The 18,712-nt window shown below is 37.3% G+C and overlaps 1 protein-coding gene and 1 non-coding gene across 17 annotated transcripts in view; one reads left to right on the top strand and one right to left on the bottom strand.

Annotated features, from left to right (window-relative positions):
* The window catches only part of STXBP4 (syntaxin binding protein 4), a 232,909-nt gene that overhangs the window by 78,668 nt on the left and 135,529 nt on the right, over positions 1 to 18,712 (top strand). For 12 of the 16 annotated variants that reach the window (XR_015148388.1, XM_086360922.1, XM_086360925.1 and 9 more), the window contains one exon: positions 16,876 to 16,971. Coding sequence is in view for 15 of the 16 variants with exons in the window: in XM_086360922.1 (XP_086217048.1) it covers positions 16,876 to 16,971 (96 nt within the window). In the remaining variant the exon portion in view is untranslated. Of the gene's footprint in view, positions 1 to 3,581; positions 5,326 to 16,875; positions 16,972 to 18,712 lie in introns of those variants that run through there. The other 4 variants (XM_086360934.1, XM_086360936.1, XM_086360938.1 and 1 more) reach the window with 3 other exon arrangements.
* TRNAC-ACA (transfer RNA cysteine (anticodon ACA)) lies at positions 8,234 to 8,306 on the bottom strand. The gene has a single exon. It is a non-coding gene; the product is annotated as a tRNA-Cys (tRNA).

Here is an 18,712-nt window from a genome sequence, read left to right as displayed (position 1 = left end):
CTCCTCTTTCACCTTCAAGAGGCTTTTTAGTTCCTCTTCACTTTCTGCCATAAGGGTGGTGTTATCTGCATATCTGAGCTTACTGATATTTCTCCCAGCAATCTTAATTCCAGCTTGTGCTTCTTCCAGCCCAGCATGATGTACTCTGCATATAAGTTAAATAAGCAGGTGACAATATACAAATATATGAAATACAGATAATTTAAAATCAAAAGTGAAATTTTGTCTTGATCTCCTTTATCCTCCTTTCTCACTATTCCATTATGATACTCCCATCTTTAAGTTTACTACAGAAAAGTACTTATATCTTAAGTGTTAACTCTAAAATATTACTGTCTGAACCACCCTTGTGTACTCAGCAGCCACATCAAGAAACACAGTGTTAAAGAAACTGCTGGAACCCTGATGTCTCCACCCCCGTGTTCCTTTCTAGTTTTCTAGTGCTAACCCTCCCCACCCCAAGTCAAGATAACAAACCCTACTCTTTGGCCCTCTAACAACATAGATCTCTTTTGCTCTTTTTGTGCTTTATCTAAAAAGAAGTTGTGAAGTCTGTTAACTTCATAAGTCATTTGTTCTATAAAACTTTGATATTTTTATTGTCAAATCTTTCAGTCTTCTCTTTATGGATATTTTATTTTGGTATATTATTAAGGAAGATCTTTTCATTTTATAGTGTATATATATATAAATATATATATATATAGCATACTCTTTATAAATAATTTTTGCTTATGCATGAGGTTGGGCCTCAAATGAATAACCACTTGCCCTTATTCCATCATCATTTATTCAATAACTATCCTTTTCCACTTTTGCAACTAATTTAAAATACAAATTTTAATATCTCCTAAATTTCATATGAATACCCAGATATTTCTAGACAAACCACTCTGTTCCGTTGATTTATTTCTTTCTGCCAGTACAGTATTATCTTAATTACTCTAGCTTAATAGATCTAGGTTGATTGTTATCTGTTAGGTCAAGTCTTTCCTTCTTTTGCTAGCTTCTTGATTTTTATCTAACTACATGATCTTTAGAATCATTGTGCTATGGTAATGAAAATTCAGTTGGGACTTTCTGTTTTTAATTGGAATTTTATTGAATCTAGAGGATGGTTTGAACGAAGCAAAATGGTTTATTTCTCCATTCATTTAGATCTTTGTTGATGTTTTGAAAAGAGGAAATTATAACTTGGTTCATAGTGGTCTTGAATATTTCTTGCTAAGTCGAATAGGTACACTATAGTTTTTGATGCTATTGAAACTGGGACTTTTTTTTACCATTATACTTTCTAATTGATTAATATGGAGAAGGCGATGGAAAAATTGATTTTTGAATGGCTATTTTGTGTGATGCCACTTTATTGAACTCCCTCATTCCAGTTATTTTTCAGTTATTTATCTTGAGCCTTCTAGGTAGACATTTGAAGTTAATTATTTTTGTCTCTGTCACAATTTTTTACTTTTTCTGAGTAATGTTGAATAAGAGCTACAAAACTGAGCAAGAACCTATTTCCGTGATATTTGAGCCATTGAACATTTTTAATTTTTGAAAAGAAGCTAGCATTATCTTACTTAATGAGCAGGTTTTACAGTTGGCCATTGAACTACATAGGTTTGTACTGTACAGGTCCACTGAATCACAGGTTTTTTTCAGTATTGTATACTATAGTACTACATAATCCAAGGTTGGTTAAATCACTGGGTGCAAAACCACAGATGTGGAGGGCCTACTGTAGAGTCATACTCAGATTTTCCACTATGTGAAGGATCATTGTCCCTAACCCCTCACATTGCTCATGGGTCAGCTGTCCATGGGTCACAGTTCCTCTGAAGAAATTTAAATAATAGAAACTTTACCTGTTCCTTAAAGGCTTGAAAATGTTTCATATGCCAAGTGATTGGGGCCTAGATCTTTCAGGAGAGGGGATGTTTCCTATAGAATGTCTTCTAAAGTGGGTTTATTCAAATGTTTGTTCTTTTCTTGGGTAATGTTGTTGATGTACATTTTCCTAGAAAAGATTTCCTTTCATCAAGATATTAAAATTTATTAAACATTAACATGGATTTTTTTCAGATTTTTAATCCTTACTTTTGATGATACTGCTTTTTATTTTGTAGGTGTACTGCACAAGTTTTTTTTTTTTGGTTCCATCACACAGCTTATGGGATCTCAGTTCCCAAATTAGAAATCAAACCCAGGCCTCTGCAGTGAAAGCAATGAATACTAACCACTAGACCACCAGGGAACTCCCAACACAATTTTTACACAGTACTCACACTCACAGGTGTTTTTTTTTTTTAATCTTTAAATGTTTGACTGTGGTGGGCCTTTGGGGCTGAGCATGGGCTTTCCCTAGTTGCAGTGAGCAGGACTACTCTTTGTTGGGGTGGGTGGGCTTCTCACTGCAGAGCGCCGCCTCTAGGTGTATTGGCTTCAGGGGCTGCAGCAGAAGGGCTCAGTAGTTGCGGCTGTTGGCTCAGTAGTTGTGGCACACGGGCTTACTTGCCCCATGGCATGTAGGATCTTCCTAGACCAGGGCTTGAACCCACGTCTCCTGCATTGGCAGACAGATTCTTAACCACTGGGCCAACAGGAAAATCCCATATCCATAAGTTTTTATAGGTAATATTTTAATAATCACTCAACAGTATATAATTTTTCTGTTGTGGATATGTCTTTGACTCTTATTTTAAACTGTTTTAAACATTTTCTAGTGATATACTATAGTTCCCTTTTGGTTACTGGTTTCTAGTTTAATTTAGAGGGCCATATTCAGAGACACATTCAGAGACATATTTAATTCAGACATTCTATGTGGTGTTAATCCTTTGACCATGTACCCAGTATATATTTTATGGAATGTTTTCTGTTGTGTGAAAAGCACGTATGTTTTACAGTTGTTGGGTGCAGTGCTTTCTGTGTGTCAGGTCAAAGTTCAAATCATGTGGTTCAAATTTTCTATTTTCTTTTAAAATTTTCTCTTTCATTACTTATTGTTGTTTTTGTTGTTGCCTTTTATTGTATTGTCTGTTACTGAGAGAGAGATGTTTTAAAATTTCCTCCATTTGGCTCTGCTAATTTTTGCTTTGCATATCATGAGCCTTTATTATTATTTTTATTTTAGAATTGTATTCTGACAGGTTGTTGAATCTCTTCATCTTTAGAATGTTTCTTGCTTTAAAGCTACCTTAGTCTAACTGTGTAGTGGTTGGTTGTTTGGTTTGGTTTTCAACTATTATAAACATAGTTTTTAAAGTTATAATTAAACTGTATTATTATATTAGTTTCAGGTGTATAATATAGAGAATGAGTTTTATACATTATGAAATGATAGCAACAATAAAACCAGTTACTACCCATCACAGTAAATGTTGTTACAATGTTATTAACCGTATTCTCTATGTATACATTACGTCCCTGTGACTTATTCATTTAATATATTTGGAACTTTGTATGTCTTAATGCCCTTCACCTATTTCACATCCATCCCCACCTGTCTCCCCTCTGGCACCCACCTGTTTGCTTTCTGTATGTATAGTCAGTTTCTGTTTTATTTTGTTCCTTTTGTTTTTTAGGTTCGACATGTAAATGAGGTCATATGGTATTTGGTTTTTTCTGAGTTATTTCACTTAGTGTAATACCCTTCATGTTCATCCATGTTGCCACAAATAGCAAGATTCCTTCTTTTCATGACTGAGTAATAATGTATATATAAAACATTATATATATGCATGTGTGTGTGTTTATATGTATGTACCACGTCTTTATTTGTTCATCCATTGACAGACGCTTAGATTGTTTCCATATCTTGGCTTTTGTAAATAGTACTGTGACATAATAGGTGTACATATATCTTTTTCAAGTAGTGTTTTATTTTTCTTCAGATAAATACCCAGAAGCAGAATTACTGGGTTGTATGGTAGTTCTCTTTTCAGTGTTTAAACATTATTTATTTATTTTGGCTGTGCTGGATCTTTGTTGCTGTGTGCAGGCTTTCTCTAACTGTGGTGAGCGGGGCCTGCTCTGGTTGCAGTGCCAAGCTTCTCACTGTGGCGGCTTCTCCTGTTGCAGATCCCAATGCTGGAGCACCCAGGCTTCCGTAGTCGTAGCGCGTGCGGTTCAGTAGTTGTGGCGCCCAGGCTCCAGAGCACGCAAGCTTCCGTAGCTGTGCACCTGCGCGCTGGAGCTCAGGCTCAGTGGTTACAGTGCATGGGCTTAGTTGCCCTGTGGCATAAAGAATCTTCCTGTACTGGGGATTGAACCTGTGTCCCCTGAATTGGCAGGCAGACTCCCAACCATTGGACCACTAGGGAAGTCCTCTTTTCAGTTTTTTGAGGAAGCTCCATACTGATTTCCAAAGTGGTTGCAACAGTTTACAATCCCACTGACAGTGTGAGAGTTTTCCTTTACATCCTTACCAACACTTGTTGTTTATTGTCTTTTTAATAATAAGCTTATGATATTTGCGGAGAAGGCAATGGCACCCCACTCCAGTACATTTGCCTGGAAAATCCCATGGATGGAGGAGCCTGGTGGGCTGCAGTCCATGGGGTGGCTAAGAGTCGGACACGACTGAGCGACTTCACTTTCTCTTCTCAGTTTCATGCATTGGAGAAGGAAATGGCAACCCACTCCAGTGTTCTTGCCTGGAGAATCCCAGGGACGGGGGAGCCTGGTGTGCTGCCATCTCTGGGGTCACACAGAGTCGGACACGACTGAAGTGACTTACCATAGCATAGCATATGATATGTGTGAGGCGGTTATCTCAGTGTGGTTTTAATTTACATTTCCTTGATGATTAGTAATGTTTAGCACCTTTCAAGTTCCTGATAGCTGTCAGTATATCTTCTTTGGAAAATGTCTGTTCACATCCCCTGCCCATTTTTAATTGAGGTTTTTGTTCTTTGATAATGTGTTGTATGAGTTCTTTTTGTATTTTTAATATCAACCCCCTTATTGTATATATCATTTGCAAATAACATCTCTCATTCAGTACGTTGCATTTTCATTTCATTGGTGTTTTCATTTGATGTACAAAAGCTTTTTAGTTTGATTTATTCCCATTTGTTTATTTTTGCTTTTGTTGCCCTTGCTTGAAGAGAGATACAAAAAAAAATAAAATGGTAAGGTTGATGTCAAAGAGTATACTGCCAATGTTTCCTTCTAGGAGATTTATAGTTTCAGGTCTTACAGTTTTTAAGTCTTAAATTCACTTTGTGTTTCATTTTGTATATGGTGTAAGAAAGTAGTCCAGTTCATTCTTTTGCATGTAGCTGTCCAATTTACCAGCACCACTTATTAAAGAGACTCTCTTCTCCATTGTGTGTTCTTGCCTCTTATGTTTTAGATGAATTGACTCTGTAAGTGTGGGTTTATTTCTGGGCTGTTGATTCTGTTCCATTGACCTATGTATCTGTTTTTGTGTCAGTACCAAACTATTTTGATTACTGTAGCTTTGTAGTGTATGTTCATGTTTTGGACTGTGAAACCTCCAACTTTGTAATTATTTTTCTCAAGATTGCTTTGAATGGACTGATCACTAGAAGGGAAATAGAATATGTAATTTAAAAAAAGAAAAGCTTCCCTACAAACAAAAGTCCAGGAGCAGATGGCTTCACAGGTGAATTCTACCAGACATACAAAGAACTTTTACCAATCCTGCTCAAACTCTTTCAAAAGACTGAAGATAAAGGAACACTCCCGAAGACATTCTATGAAGTCATTATCCTGATATGAAAACCAGACAAAATTACCACCAAAAAGAAAATTATAGGCAATATCTTTGATAAATATAGATGCATAACCTCTCAGCAAATATTACCAAGCTGAATCCAACAGTACATAAAAAGGATCATATACCATGACCAAGTGGGTTTCATTCCAAGTTCACAAGGATGGTTCAACCTGCACAAATCAATCAGTGTGATATACCACATCAAGAAAAGAAGTAAAAAACCACATGATCATCTCAACAGATGAAGAAAAAGCATCTGACAAAATTCAACATTCATTCATGATAAAAACCCTTACCAAACTGGATGTAGAAGAAACATATCTCAATGTAATAAAAGCTGTGACAAACCCACAGCCAGTAGAATATTCAGTGGTAAAAAGCTGAAGACCTTATCACTAAAATCTAGGACAAGGACGGCAATTCTCACCACTTCTTTTCTACATAGTATTAGAAGTCCTAGCACAGCAATCAGATAAAAGATATCCAGATTGGAAGGAAAGAGATAAAGTTCTCATTATTTGCAGATGAAAAGATACTATATATAGAAAACCCTAAAGACTCCCCATAAAAACTACTAGATCTGATAAATGAATTCCGCAAGGCAACAGGGTGCAAGATTAGCATTTAAAAATAGGTTGTATTTCTTTACACTAACAATGAAATATTAGAAAAGGAATGTAAAAAAGCAATAACTTTTAAAATCACACCAAAAAAATGATGCTTAGAAATGAACCTGAATGAGGAGGTGAAAACTTATGTAACTATAAACATTAATAAAGGTAATTTAAGATGATTCAAAAAAATGCAAAGATATTATATGTTCTTGGATTGGAAGAATTAATATTAAAATGATTATACTACTCAAAGCAATGTACAGATTTAACCTGATCCCCATCGAATTACCCATGACATTTTTCTCAGAACTGGGAAAAAAAAAATCCTAAAATATGTCTGAAACTATAGAATTGCCACGAAACCCAGAATTGCCAACCAATTCTGAGGAAAAAGAACAAAACAGGAGGCATAACCTCCCAGATAGATATAATAATCAAAACAACATACATTGGCACAAAAACAGATACAAAGATCAATGGAAAAGAATAGAGAGCCCAGAAATAAACCCATATAACTATGGTCAATTAATCTTTGACAAAGAAAGATAGAATATGATAGGAAAAAAGACTTATATATATGACAAGACACCATGGAACTCCTAGAAGAGAACATTGGCAAAGTATGCTTTGACATAAATTGTACCAGTGTTTTTTTTAAGTCAGCTTCCCAAGGTAGTAGAAATAAAAACAAAAATAAACAAATTAGGACCTAATCAAGCTTACAAGCTTTTACACACCAAAGTAAACCCATAAACAAAACAAAGAGACAATCTATGAAATAGGGGACAATATTTACAAACATTGCAACCAACAAGGGCTTAATTTCCAAAACATAGAAATAGGTCATAAAACTCAACAACAACAAACAGATAATCCAATTGAAAATGGACAAAAGACCCAAATAGACATTTCTCCAAAGACATACAGTTGGCCAATAGGCCCACGACAAGATGTTCAACATCATCAATTATTAGAGAAATGCAAATCAAACTACTATACTTCACACCAATCAGAACAGCCATCATTAAAAAGTCTATAATAACAAATGCTAGAGAGGGTGTGGAGAAAAGGGAACTCCTACACTTTGGTGGGAATGTAAGTTGGTGTAACCACTGTGGAAAACAGTATGGAAGTTCCTCAGAAAACTGAAAATAGAATTACCATATGATCCAGCAATCCTGCTGTTAGACATATTAGCCAAACAATACATGTACCTTCATAGCAGCACTATTTACAGTGGCCAAGACACAGAAACAACATAATTGTCCATCAACAGATGAATGGATAAAGAAGATATAGTACATATGTACAATGGAATACTGCTGCTGCTGCTGCTAAGTCGCTTCAGTCGTGTCCGACTCTGTGCAACCCCATAGACAGGCAGCCCACCAGGCACCTCCGTCCCTGGGATTCTCCAGGCAAGAACACTGGAGTGGGTTGCCATTTCCTTCTCCAATGCATGAAAGTGAAAAGAGAAAGTGAAGTCGCTCAGTCATGTCCGACTCTTCACAACCCCATGGACTGCAGCCTACCAGGCTCCTCCGTCCATGGGATTTTCCAGGCAAGAGTACTGGAGTGGGTTGCCATGGCCTTCTCTGACAATGGAATACTACTCAGCCATAAAAAATGGAAGTAGTGCTGTTTGCAGCAACATGGATACACTTAGAGATTATCATACTAAGTGAAGTAACTCAGAAAGAGAAAGACAAATGCCGTATGGTATCATTTTTATGTATTGAAGGTGAAGGTGAAGGTGAAGTCGTTCAGTCATGTCCGACTCTTTGCGACTCCATGGACTGTAGCCTACCAGGCTTCTCTGTCCATGGGATTCTCCAGGCAAGAATACCGGAGTGGGTTGCCATTTCCTTCTCCAGGAGATCTTCCTGACCCAGGAATTGAACCTGGGTCTCCTGCATTGTAGGCAGACGCTTTACCATCTGAGCCACCAGGGAAGTCCTTTTATGTATTAATAGAATCTAAAATATGACGCAAATGAACCTATCTACAAAGTAGAAACAGACTCACAGGCAGAGAACAGACTTGTGGTTGCCAAAGACTGAAGTCAGGGGAGGACTGGACTGAGATTTTGTGGTTTGTAGATGCAAACTGTTATACTCAGACTTTTAACATCTTTCCTGTCTCTTTTAACTCTTATTTCTCTTCCATATTGCCCTAGAATGTCACCCCGATATGTTATAATATCAAGGTTAAAAATCTTTCCTTAGTTACCCTATCATTTTGCTACCCCGAAATTTAAATAAATTCAAATGTATTTGTTTTAACTTGCTATGTTCATAAACTCTTACATATTAAAATTTTCTTCTGAATTGGTTAATCATTATACTATTGATACACAGTCAAAAATTTAAGTTTTATATGTGAATTTTGATAAAATTTTTAAAGGTAATATTTTAAATGTAAATTCACATTTCAATGGGTTGGAAGGATTATTTGCAATCCAGTTCTGTCATTTATAAGATTTCCATATATGCCTGGGCCTTTCTAGACTGTTTATTCTACTGGTTGACTTGACTTCATAAGTCTTAATATATTTTCCCACCTTGTTGTTCTTTTCAGATATTACTTTGGGTATCTTATCCATATAAATTTTAGCCAGAATCTTGCTACTTTGAACTTACAGATTATTTTGGGAAAAATCGACATCTTTATAAGTTTAAATCTATCTGTGAACATGTTTTGGCCTCTTATTCATCTATATCTTCTCAATGGCGTATAATAATACACTTGTATTTTTTTCCAATACAAGCCTTATTAATCTCTGTTAGATTTATTTCCAGATACCTCACACTTTTTTGCCATTATAAACAGTAGGGGTTTTTCAAAGACTGTTTATTTTAGAGCAGGTTTCGGTTCACTGCAAAATTAAGGGGAACGTACAGAGATTTCCTAAATACCCTCACCTCTATACATGCCTAGCCTTGTCTGTTGTTGCCCTCCCCTTCAGAGTGACACATTTGTTATAATTGACGAGCCTACATTGATAATCACCCAAAGTTTGTAGTTTACACTATGGTTTACTCTTGGTGTATACATTCTGTGTTAGGTTAGGACAAATGTATAGAGACATACATCAATCATTATGGTATCATACAGAATATTTTTATTACATAAAAGATTCTCTGTGTACTGCATATCATGTCTCCGCAGCCTTACCCTGCCCCCATCCAAATCCATCACAACCACTGATCCTTTTATTGTCTCCATAGTTTTGCCCTTTCTAGGGTGTCGTATACTTAGAATCATACAGTATATAGCCTTTTCAGATTGGCTTCTTTCAGGCAATAATATGCATTTAATGTTTCTCCATGTCTTTTCATAGCTCTTATCTGGATGGTTATTTATCCATTTACCTACTGAAGAACATCTCAATTGCTCCAAGTTTGGATAGTTATGAATAAAACCTCTGTAAATGTCCATGTGCACGTTTTTGTGTGGACATAATTTTTCAATTTCTTTGCGTAAATACCAAGAAACTTAATCAATGGACCGTATGTTAAAAGGATGTTTAATTTTGCAAGAAGCTGCCAACTCTCTTCCAAAGTGGCTGTACTGACTTATTCTCATCAGCGATGAATGAGCATTCCCAAATACCTAGTGATTTGGGAACTCAGGAAATCACCCAGCTCTCCCTGAATTGAGGCACTGATTTGGCAAAACTGATTCTGCAGCCTTTAGAGTAGGAAGACTGAAGCAGTAAGAGCAGAGTTTCCCTTCCTCTCATCTAGGTGTTATGTTCTTACCTACTTAGTGTGACAGCAGAACATTGTTTTCTAATTGCCAAACAGTATTAGAAGCTAACATACTCATTTCGATGAGGAAAGGCAGAGGTAACTGGGCTTACATAAGCCAAGTAGGGAATGAGCATGCAGAGCTTTCTTAGCAACTGCAAAGAAATACTTGGTCTCCAAATTAGTAATTTACTTCCTTTTTATCAATACTAATATGATTTTAGAGCAGATAAAAATGTATTCAGTATGAGGCATTTTGATAGCAAAAGCAAAGTGCTGATGGTAATTGTACAAGGCCTACATGCCAATAATTCCCTGTTTGTAGCTTCAGATCAAATATTGTGCAAGAGTCATTATATCAGTGTACAAGAATTCTTGTCAACACACAGAAGAGTCCCCATTAAATGTTGGCTTTCCTTTTTTTTTCACCTGAATCCACAAATCCACGATAAGAACCCATTTTTACTTCACCACACTCACATGTGTAACTGAAACAAAAATCTCAAAGCATTACTTAGCCTTTTTTACATCCTTGTGTTCTTATCTAATGCTCAATTCCAGTCCAGTAAATATTAGGTCTTATAATTTACTAATGAGTTATGCACCACCATTTGAAAATACCGTTAAAAATCAGTGCTTGTCGAGTAGCTTACCAGAAACAAATTCTAAAAATACTTTCAGTATTATTCCCAAGTTTTTTTGTTCTATTTTGTTTGTTTGTTTGTTTTAGTTAACACTATAGTGCCCCATATGAATATCAGTTGATCTGAGGTCAGGCTACTGACATTCTGTGAAGATGGGGAAATTCCAGTGTGCTCACCCCCTCAACCATGTCATCTTAAAGAAGAGAATCAGATTTGGTAATCCATCTGTTAAGAATGCTTATTTTTACCCATATGTTTCTCTGGTTTTTTGGCTTGTATTTTCCTTTATTTTTTAAAAATATTTTTACTGAAGCATAATGGATACAGTAATAAATAGAATCATACAATATGTACTCTTTTGTAACTAGCTTCATTTGCTGATCATCCTGTCTGACTCAAGATTTCTTGAAATGCTGTCTTTTAAGAAGGAATTGCTGAGTCTGTAAGTCCTGCTTTTGTTTAGTGGACAAAACCTTTTTGCTTTTGGAATAATATGGCATTTAGAACCAAAAATATAATTATCTTGCTGTGATTCTAGTCATCACTGCTATATTAAAAATTCACACAGTGCTACACCTGCTACTGGCACAAGATTACATCTAGAAAAGGCAAGATTGGAGCCTCCATTTAGCAGTGTTCTAAACTTAGCGTCAGCAGATGATGGTCCATGATGATACGATGGGTTTACCACAGTAATCACGTATCATAAATAGGTTATATTAAAATCACAACTGGGGTCTTTGCTCAGTCAGTTAAGTGATTGTATTTTAACAAGGGAAATAGAATAGAGTGGGAAATATTAACGTAAACTGTGTATAATAAAAGTGATAATGTTTAGCTGATAATTGGGTCATGATATAAATGGTATTTCTCACTGTGTGTAACAGTAAGTACTTTATAGTCACTTCACTATACACTCATCTGTAAAAGATTACTTGTATATTAAACAGCTACAGTGTGTGGCATTGTTAGTTGCTCCGGCACAGGTTATAAGGTAAATAAAACTCAAGCCTATCCCTCAGGAAATTTAGGGTATAATGTAAGAAAATTCATGGATACAGATAAAGTTTAAAAATGCGTTGTGATAGGGCCATAGTAATAATAGAACTCAGAACACTCAGGGAAAATTCGTAACGGAGGTGGCATATGAGTGAGTTTTCATTTTTTGTTTTGGTGTTTTCTTGGCTATGCCACATGGCATGCTGGACAGGGGATCAAACTCAGGTCCCCTGTCGTGGAAGCATGGAGTCCTAACCACTGGGCTGCCAGGGAATTCCTTGAGTGAGTTTTGAATCGTATAGGATTTTATCTGCTCAAGAGGTGATCAGAGTGATGAGTATTCGCATGAAAAAATAAATGTGTATAATGTGATAGTAAGCAGAGAGTAATCTACTTTTTAAAAAAGATAGTTGAGTACATGCAGGTCAGAGAAAAAAGGAAGAATAAATATTAAACTTAGACACTGACTGATGCTGAAGCGGAAACTCCAGTACTTTGGCCACCTGATGCAAAGAACTGACTCATCTGAAAAGACCCTGATTCTGGGAAAGATTGAAGGCGGAAGGAGAAGGGGATGACAGAGGATGAGATGGTTGGATGGCATCACTGACTCAGTGGACATGAGTTTGGGTAAACTCCGGGAGTTGGTGATGGACAGGGAAGCCTGGCGTGCTGCAGTCCATGGGGTCGCAACAGGTCGGACATGACTGAGCAACTGAATTGACTGACTGTACCTGTTAAGTTGGTAACTATTAAGGAGAATAGTGATATGATCAAAGTGATATTTTAGAAATAGTAATCTTAAATAGTATTGTTTATCTTGGAAGGGGTTAAAGTGGTGGTTGGTAGTCTAGACATGGAACCAAAGAAAGACTGCAAGTATGGATGAATAAAGAGAGGTGAGAAGAATGAGAAAGGAATGGAGAGACAGATCTAAGACATTGACCAAAACAAGTATGCCATCAATGAGGCATGCGTTTGAATGTCAGAGCAAAGGAGAATGAGTTAAAGATAACCCCAAAGTTTTTTATTAGGGTGATTAATGATATACTGGTTCTTTTACTAGGAAGAAGGAATAAGAAGAGAAAGGTAGAGAAGATGATAGGCTGTGTTTTGGAAAGAGTAAGTTCATGATGCTGACTGGTATAAATAACCGAAAGGCAATAAGGAACTATACATCAGGAGAGGGATTTGCAGATTATGTGGAGGGTGATAGTTGTAATGGCATGGCAGTGAACGTTATCACTCAGGGACAGCTTGTAGAGAAGGTGGCAGAAAAGGACAGACTTTGGGGAACTTTTCTCCATTTAAGAAATAGAAATGAAATGAAGTCATTAGAAACAGCCTAAATATCCTGAGGGTAGATGAAATAGTAGAGTATCAAAAACCTAGGGAAGAGAAAGTTGCGAGGACACATGGCTTGAGCAATACTATGTGTGAGAAAGTGATTAACGAAAGTCGATGAGGGGCATATTTTTTCTCATAGCAGGTTGTTTGGTGACACTACAAGTAATTATTATTGAAATGTGGGGAGGGAGGAAAGATATGTAAACCAGATTATAAGAAATAAAAGGATTAGGCAGGGGAAAATAAGGGAATACACAGGAATTTTAAGGAAAGGAGGTAATTGGATGGGCTGGTTCATAATAGAAGGCTTTATCAATAAAATTAGACTGAAACAGAGGTTCTTGTTCTATTCTGTTTAAGATGAATTGAGATTGTGAATGTGGCCAGTGCAATAGTAGCTATCCAGAATTGGCAGAAGTCAAATAACTTTAAAATGATGATGATGGAGCAATAGTGAAGGGAGAATTGAGGTGAGGCCCGCTGAGCGCAGTGCAGTGACTTTCTGTAGGGTCTTATGATACTACATAGCAGACTTGAGAAAGCAGAGTAGAAATGATTCATAATGTTATTTACCAAGTATCACAGAGGTCAGGGGGCCCAAGGGTTGAAAATGATATCATGAGAACCAGGTAAGAGCTGGAGGTAGATTAGAAAATAGGTATCTGTCTGGAATCATTGATGTTAAATAGCAACAGTTTATCTCATTTGATGCTGCTTGTTTCAGTTCAGTTCAGTCGCTCAGTCGTGTCCGACTCTTTGCGACCCCATGAATTGCAGCACGCCAGGCCTCCCTGTCCATCACCAACTCCTGGAGTTCACCAGACTCACGTCCATCGAGTCAGTGATGCCATCCAGCCATCTCATCCTCTGTCGTCCCCTTTTCCTCCTGCCCCCAATCCCTCCCAGCATCAGAGTCTTTTCCAATGACTCAACTCTTCGCATGAGGTGGCCAAAGTCCTGGAGTTTCAGCTTTAGCATCATTCCTGCCAAAGAAATCCCAGGGCTGATCTCCTTCAGAATGGACTGGTTGGATCTCCTTGCAAACCAAGGGACTCTCACGAGTCTTCTCCAACACCACAGTTCAAAAGCATCAATTCTTCAGTGCTCAGCCTTCTTCACAGTCCAACTCTCACATCCATACATGACCACAAGAAAAACCATAGCCTTGACTAGATGGACCTTTGTTGGCAAAGTAATGTCTCTGTTTTTGATTGAAGCATATTTGTTGTTACCCCAGATTATTTAATATTCTCTTTTATCTAATGAAACAACTCCAAAATAAGAAACTGAATCTTGTTATTAGAATGCAAAAGCCTAAGACTCATCAAAAGAGGATTTTTAAGTTAGCTCTCATAATTAGTATCTAATGTATAACTTTTCTCTCGTATTTTAATATTGACAGTTTCTCCCCTGTGATTGCTTTGTTGCTGTTGTTCAGTTGCTGAGTCATGTCCAATGCTTTGTGGCCCCACGAACTGCATCATACCAGGCTTCCGGTCCTTCACTGTCTCCCAGAGTTTGTTCAAACTCATGTCCATGAATCCGTGATGCCATCCAACCATCTCATCCTCTGTCACCCCCTTCTCCTCTTGCTCTCAATCTTTCCCAGTATCAAGGTCTTTTCCAGTGAGTCGGCTCTTTGCATCAGGTGGCCAAAGTGTTGGAACTTCAGCTTCAGCATCAGTCCTTCCAATGAATATTCAGGACTGATTTCCTTTAGGATTGACTGGTTGGATCTCCTTCCTGTCCAAGGGACTCTCAAGAGTCTTCTCCAATACCACAGTTTGAAAGCATCAATTTTTTGGCCCTCAGCCTTCTTTATGGTCCAACTCTCACATCTGTACATGACTGCTAGAAAAACAATAGCTTTGACTAGACCCGACTTTTGTTGGCAGAATGATCTCTGCTTTGTAATATGCTGTGTAGGTTTGTCATAGCTTTTCTTTCAATGAACAAGTGTCTTTTAATGTCATGGCTTCAGTCACCATCTACAGTGATTTTGGAGCCCAAGAAAGTAAAATCTGTCACCGCTTCTACTTTTTCCTCATCTGTTTGCCATGAAGTGATGGGACCAACAAATTTGGAAAACTCAGCAGTGGCCACAGGACTGGAAAAGGTCAGTTTTCATTCCAATCCCAAAGAAAGGCAATGCCAAAGAATGCTCAAACTACCACACAATTGCATTCATCTCACACGCTAGTAAAGTAATGCTCAAAATTCTCCAAGCCAGGCTTCAGCAACACGTGAACCATGAACTTCTAGATGTTCAAGCTGGTTTTAGAAAAGGCAGAGGAACCAGAGATCAAATTGCCAACATCCACTGAATCATCAAAAAAGCAAGAGAGTTCCAGAAAAACGTCTATTTCTGCTTTATTGACTATGCCAAACCCTTTGACTGTGTGGATCACAATAAACTGGAAAATTCTGAAAGAGATGGGAATACCAGACCCCCTGACTTGCCTCTTGAGAAACCTGTATGCAGATTAGGAAGCAACAGTTAGAACTGGACATGGAACAACAGACTGGTTCCAAATAGGAAAAAGAGTACATCAAGGCTGTATATTGTCACCCTGCTTATTTAACTTCTATGCATAGTACATCATGAGAAGCACTGGGTTGGAAGAAGTACAAGCTGGAATCAAGATTGCCGGGAGAAATATCAATAACCTCAGATATGCAGATGACACCACCCTTATGGCAGAAAGTGAGGAAGAACTAAAGAGCCTCTTGATGAAAGTGAAAGAGGAGAGTGAAAAAGTTGGCTTAAAGCTCAACATTCAGAAAACTAAGATCATGGCATCTGGTCCCATCACTTCATGGCAAATAGATGGGGAAACATTGCACACAGTGGCTGACTGTTTTTCTGGGCTCCAAAAGCACTGCAGATGGTGAATGCAGCCATGAAATTAAAAGACGCTTACTCCTTGGAAGGAAAGTTATGACCAACCTAGACAGCATATTCAAAAGCAGAGACATTACTTTGCCAACAAAGGTCTGTCTAGTCAAGGCTATGGTTTTTCCAGTAGTCATGTATGGATGTAAGAGTTGGACTATAAAGAAGGCTGAGTGCTGAAGAATTGAGGCTTTTGAACTGTGGTGTTGGAGGAGACTCTTGAGAGTCTCTTGGACTGCAAGGAGATCCAACCAGTCCATCCTAATGGAGATCAGTCCTGGGTGTTCATTGGAGGGACTGATGTTGAATCTGAAACTCCAGTACTTTGGCCACCTGATGAGAAGAGCTTTCTCATTTGAAAAGACCCTGATGCTGGGAAAGACTGAGGGCTGGAAGAGAAGGGGATGACAGAGGATGAGATGGTTGGATGGCATCACCGACTCGATGTACATGGGTTTGGGTGGACTCCGGGAGTTGTTGATGGATAGGGAGGTCTGGCGTGCTGCAGTTCATGGGGTCGCAAAGAGTCAGACATATCTGAGCGACTGAACTGATGGGACCAGAGGCCATGATTTTCATTTTTTGAATGTTGAGTTTTAAGCCAGCTTTTCACTCTCGTCTCTCACCCTCTTTAAGAGGCTCTTTAGTTCCTCTTTGCTATTTGCCGTTAGGGTGGTATCATCTGCATATCTGAGGTTATTGATACTTCTCCTGAGAGTCTTGATTCCAACTTGAGATTCGTCCAGCCTGGCATTTGCATCATGTATTTTGCATATATGTTAAATAAGCAGTGTGGTGATATACAATCTTGACTTACTTCTTTCCCAATTTTGAACCAGTCCATTGTTCCATGTTCTGTTCTAACTCTTCCTTCTTATCTTGCATACAGATTTCTCAGGAGGCAGGTGATTCCTTAGAAACAGATGAAATGGAAAAGCTTAAGCATGAAAGAAATAACGCCTTGGAAGAAGTGAAGACACTTAAGGTAATCTCCAATTTAGCTTCCTTATATTTTCTTTTGTATAAAGAAAAGAAAGAAAATTATCTTGTGTTGAATTCTGGAGTATCGAGACTTAGTTTTTGTTTTTGTTTTTAAGAATATCAATATCAAATAGCTTAGTATAGAATATTAATATCAAATTAATATTTATTTCCTTAGCTGACCTTTAGAGAGTAAAATTTTTAGCTCATATACTCATTATTTATATTTCACAGTCAGTGATTTCCTCAGCTGACCTTTAGAGAGTAAATTTTTTAGCTTACATACTCATTATTTGTATTTCACAGATTCGGTATGAACAGTGTGATTTGTAATCATACCTTCTAATCTGACTACTTCTAACCCCTTTTTTTTTTCACACTGGTGGGAAGAAAGGAGAGCCAATGAAGCAAGCCATGACAATTTTAGATCCTCAGATGTTCATTGGAAAATACATTTTCTCCTGTATTCATGTGAATGCTTCAGGGACATCTTGTTTTGCTAACATAAATTGAAATTAGTGGATTGAGATTTAAGGGAAATAAAAACACAATATATTTCCCAAATATACTGTAAGATTTTGTTTCTCTATATATGTTTTAATTTTGTGTTTAGAATATTAAATTTGTATCTTAATTTTTATGGAAAGCCATTATATTTTTCAGGTCTTCAAGAAAAGCAGTGTAACTATTTGTTTTCCACTAATTCATCATAGGAATATATTTAAACTTTTTTATGTGTTTATTTTTGGCTGTGCTGGGTCTGAATTGCTGCACAGACTTTCCTCTAGTTGCAGAGAGTGGGGGCGACTCTCTAGTTGCAGTACACGGCCTTTCGTGTGGTGACTTGGACAGCTGCAGAGCGCGGGCTCCAGGGCATGCGGGATTCAGTAGCTGTGGCACATGGGCCCAGCAGTTGTGGTGCCCAGGTTCTAGAGCACAGGTTCAATAGTTGAACCTGTGCACAGGCTTTGTTTCTCCATGGCATGTAGGACTTTTCCTAGGTCACGTTTCGAAAGCCTGAGTCACCTGCATTGGCAGGCAGATTCTTTATCACTGAGCCACCAGGGAAGCCCCAAATTATTTTTAATTAGTTTTTAAATAACTGAAATTCTATTATTTGTTTCATTTTTATTGAGGTAAAATCTTTACACCAAATTAAAAAGAGAAAGAAATTTCCTTGCTACCTTAGTCTTTAAATTCTGACCTCTAGAGGAAGCTATTGTTTAACATATCTTATTTACCCTTTCAGAGACTTTCTCTGTGTACTCAACCATATGCTAAAAAATATGTGTATATATGCTTCTTTTAATTCCACAGAATTGTTTCATATATTATACACTTTTTTACAACTTATTTTCTTTTTTTCTCTTTGTTGTTAGCATTATATCTTGGATAACTTTTCAGGTTAATATATAAGAATCTACCTAATTCTTTTCAGTGCCTCTCCTATCCTCCAAAGGTTCTGTTCTAGATTATTTAACCAGTTCCCTATGATGAAATGAAAAAGATCTGAGAGCCTCAGAAAATTCTGATGAACCATAAGATTCAATGACTTACACAGAGTAAATTATATAAAAATGCTATCTTACCAGTATAACCAACACTACAGATGTTTTTTAAGAGAATAAGAAAAAACAACTGTCAATTATTAAAGCTAAATTTATATTTTTCATCTTAATTCTTGATCATGTCTAACTCTTTGTGACTGTAGTTTGCCAAGCTCCTGTGTCTGTGGAATTCTCCAG

This window comes from Bos grunniens, chromosome 19 (assembly GCF_055505025.1).
Source record: "Bos grunniens cultivar Pamir isolate PY7600 chromosome 19, Bosgru_T2T1.0, whole genome shotgun sequence".
Taxonomy (NCBI): domain Eukaryota; kingdom Metazoa; phylum Chordata; class Mammalia; order Artiodactyla; family Bovidae; genus Bos; species Bos grunniens.
The sequence above is the reverse complement of the archived record's forward strand: the minus strand, read 5'-3'. Positions and strand labels throughout refer to the sequence as shown.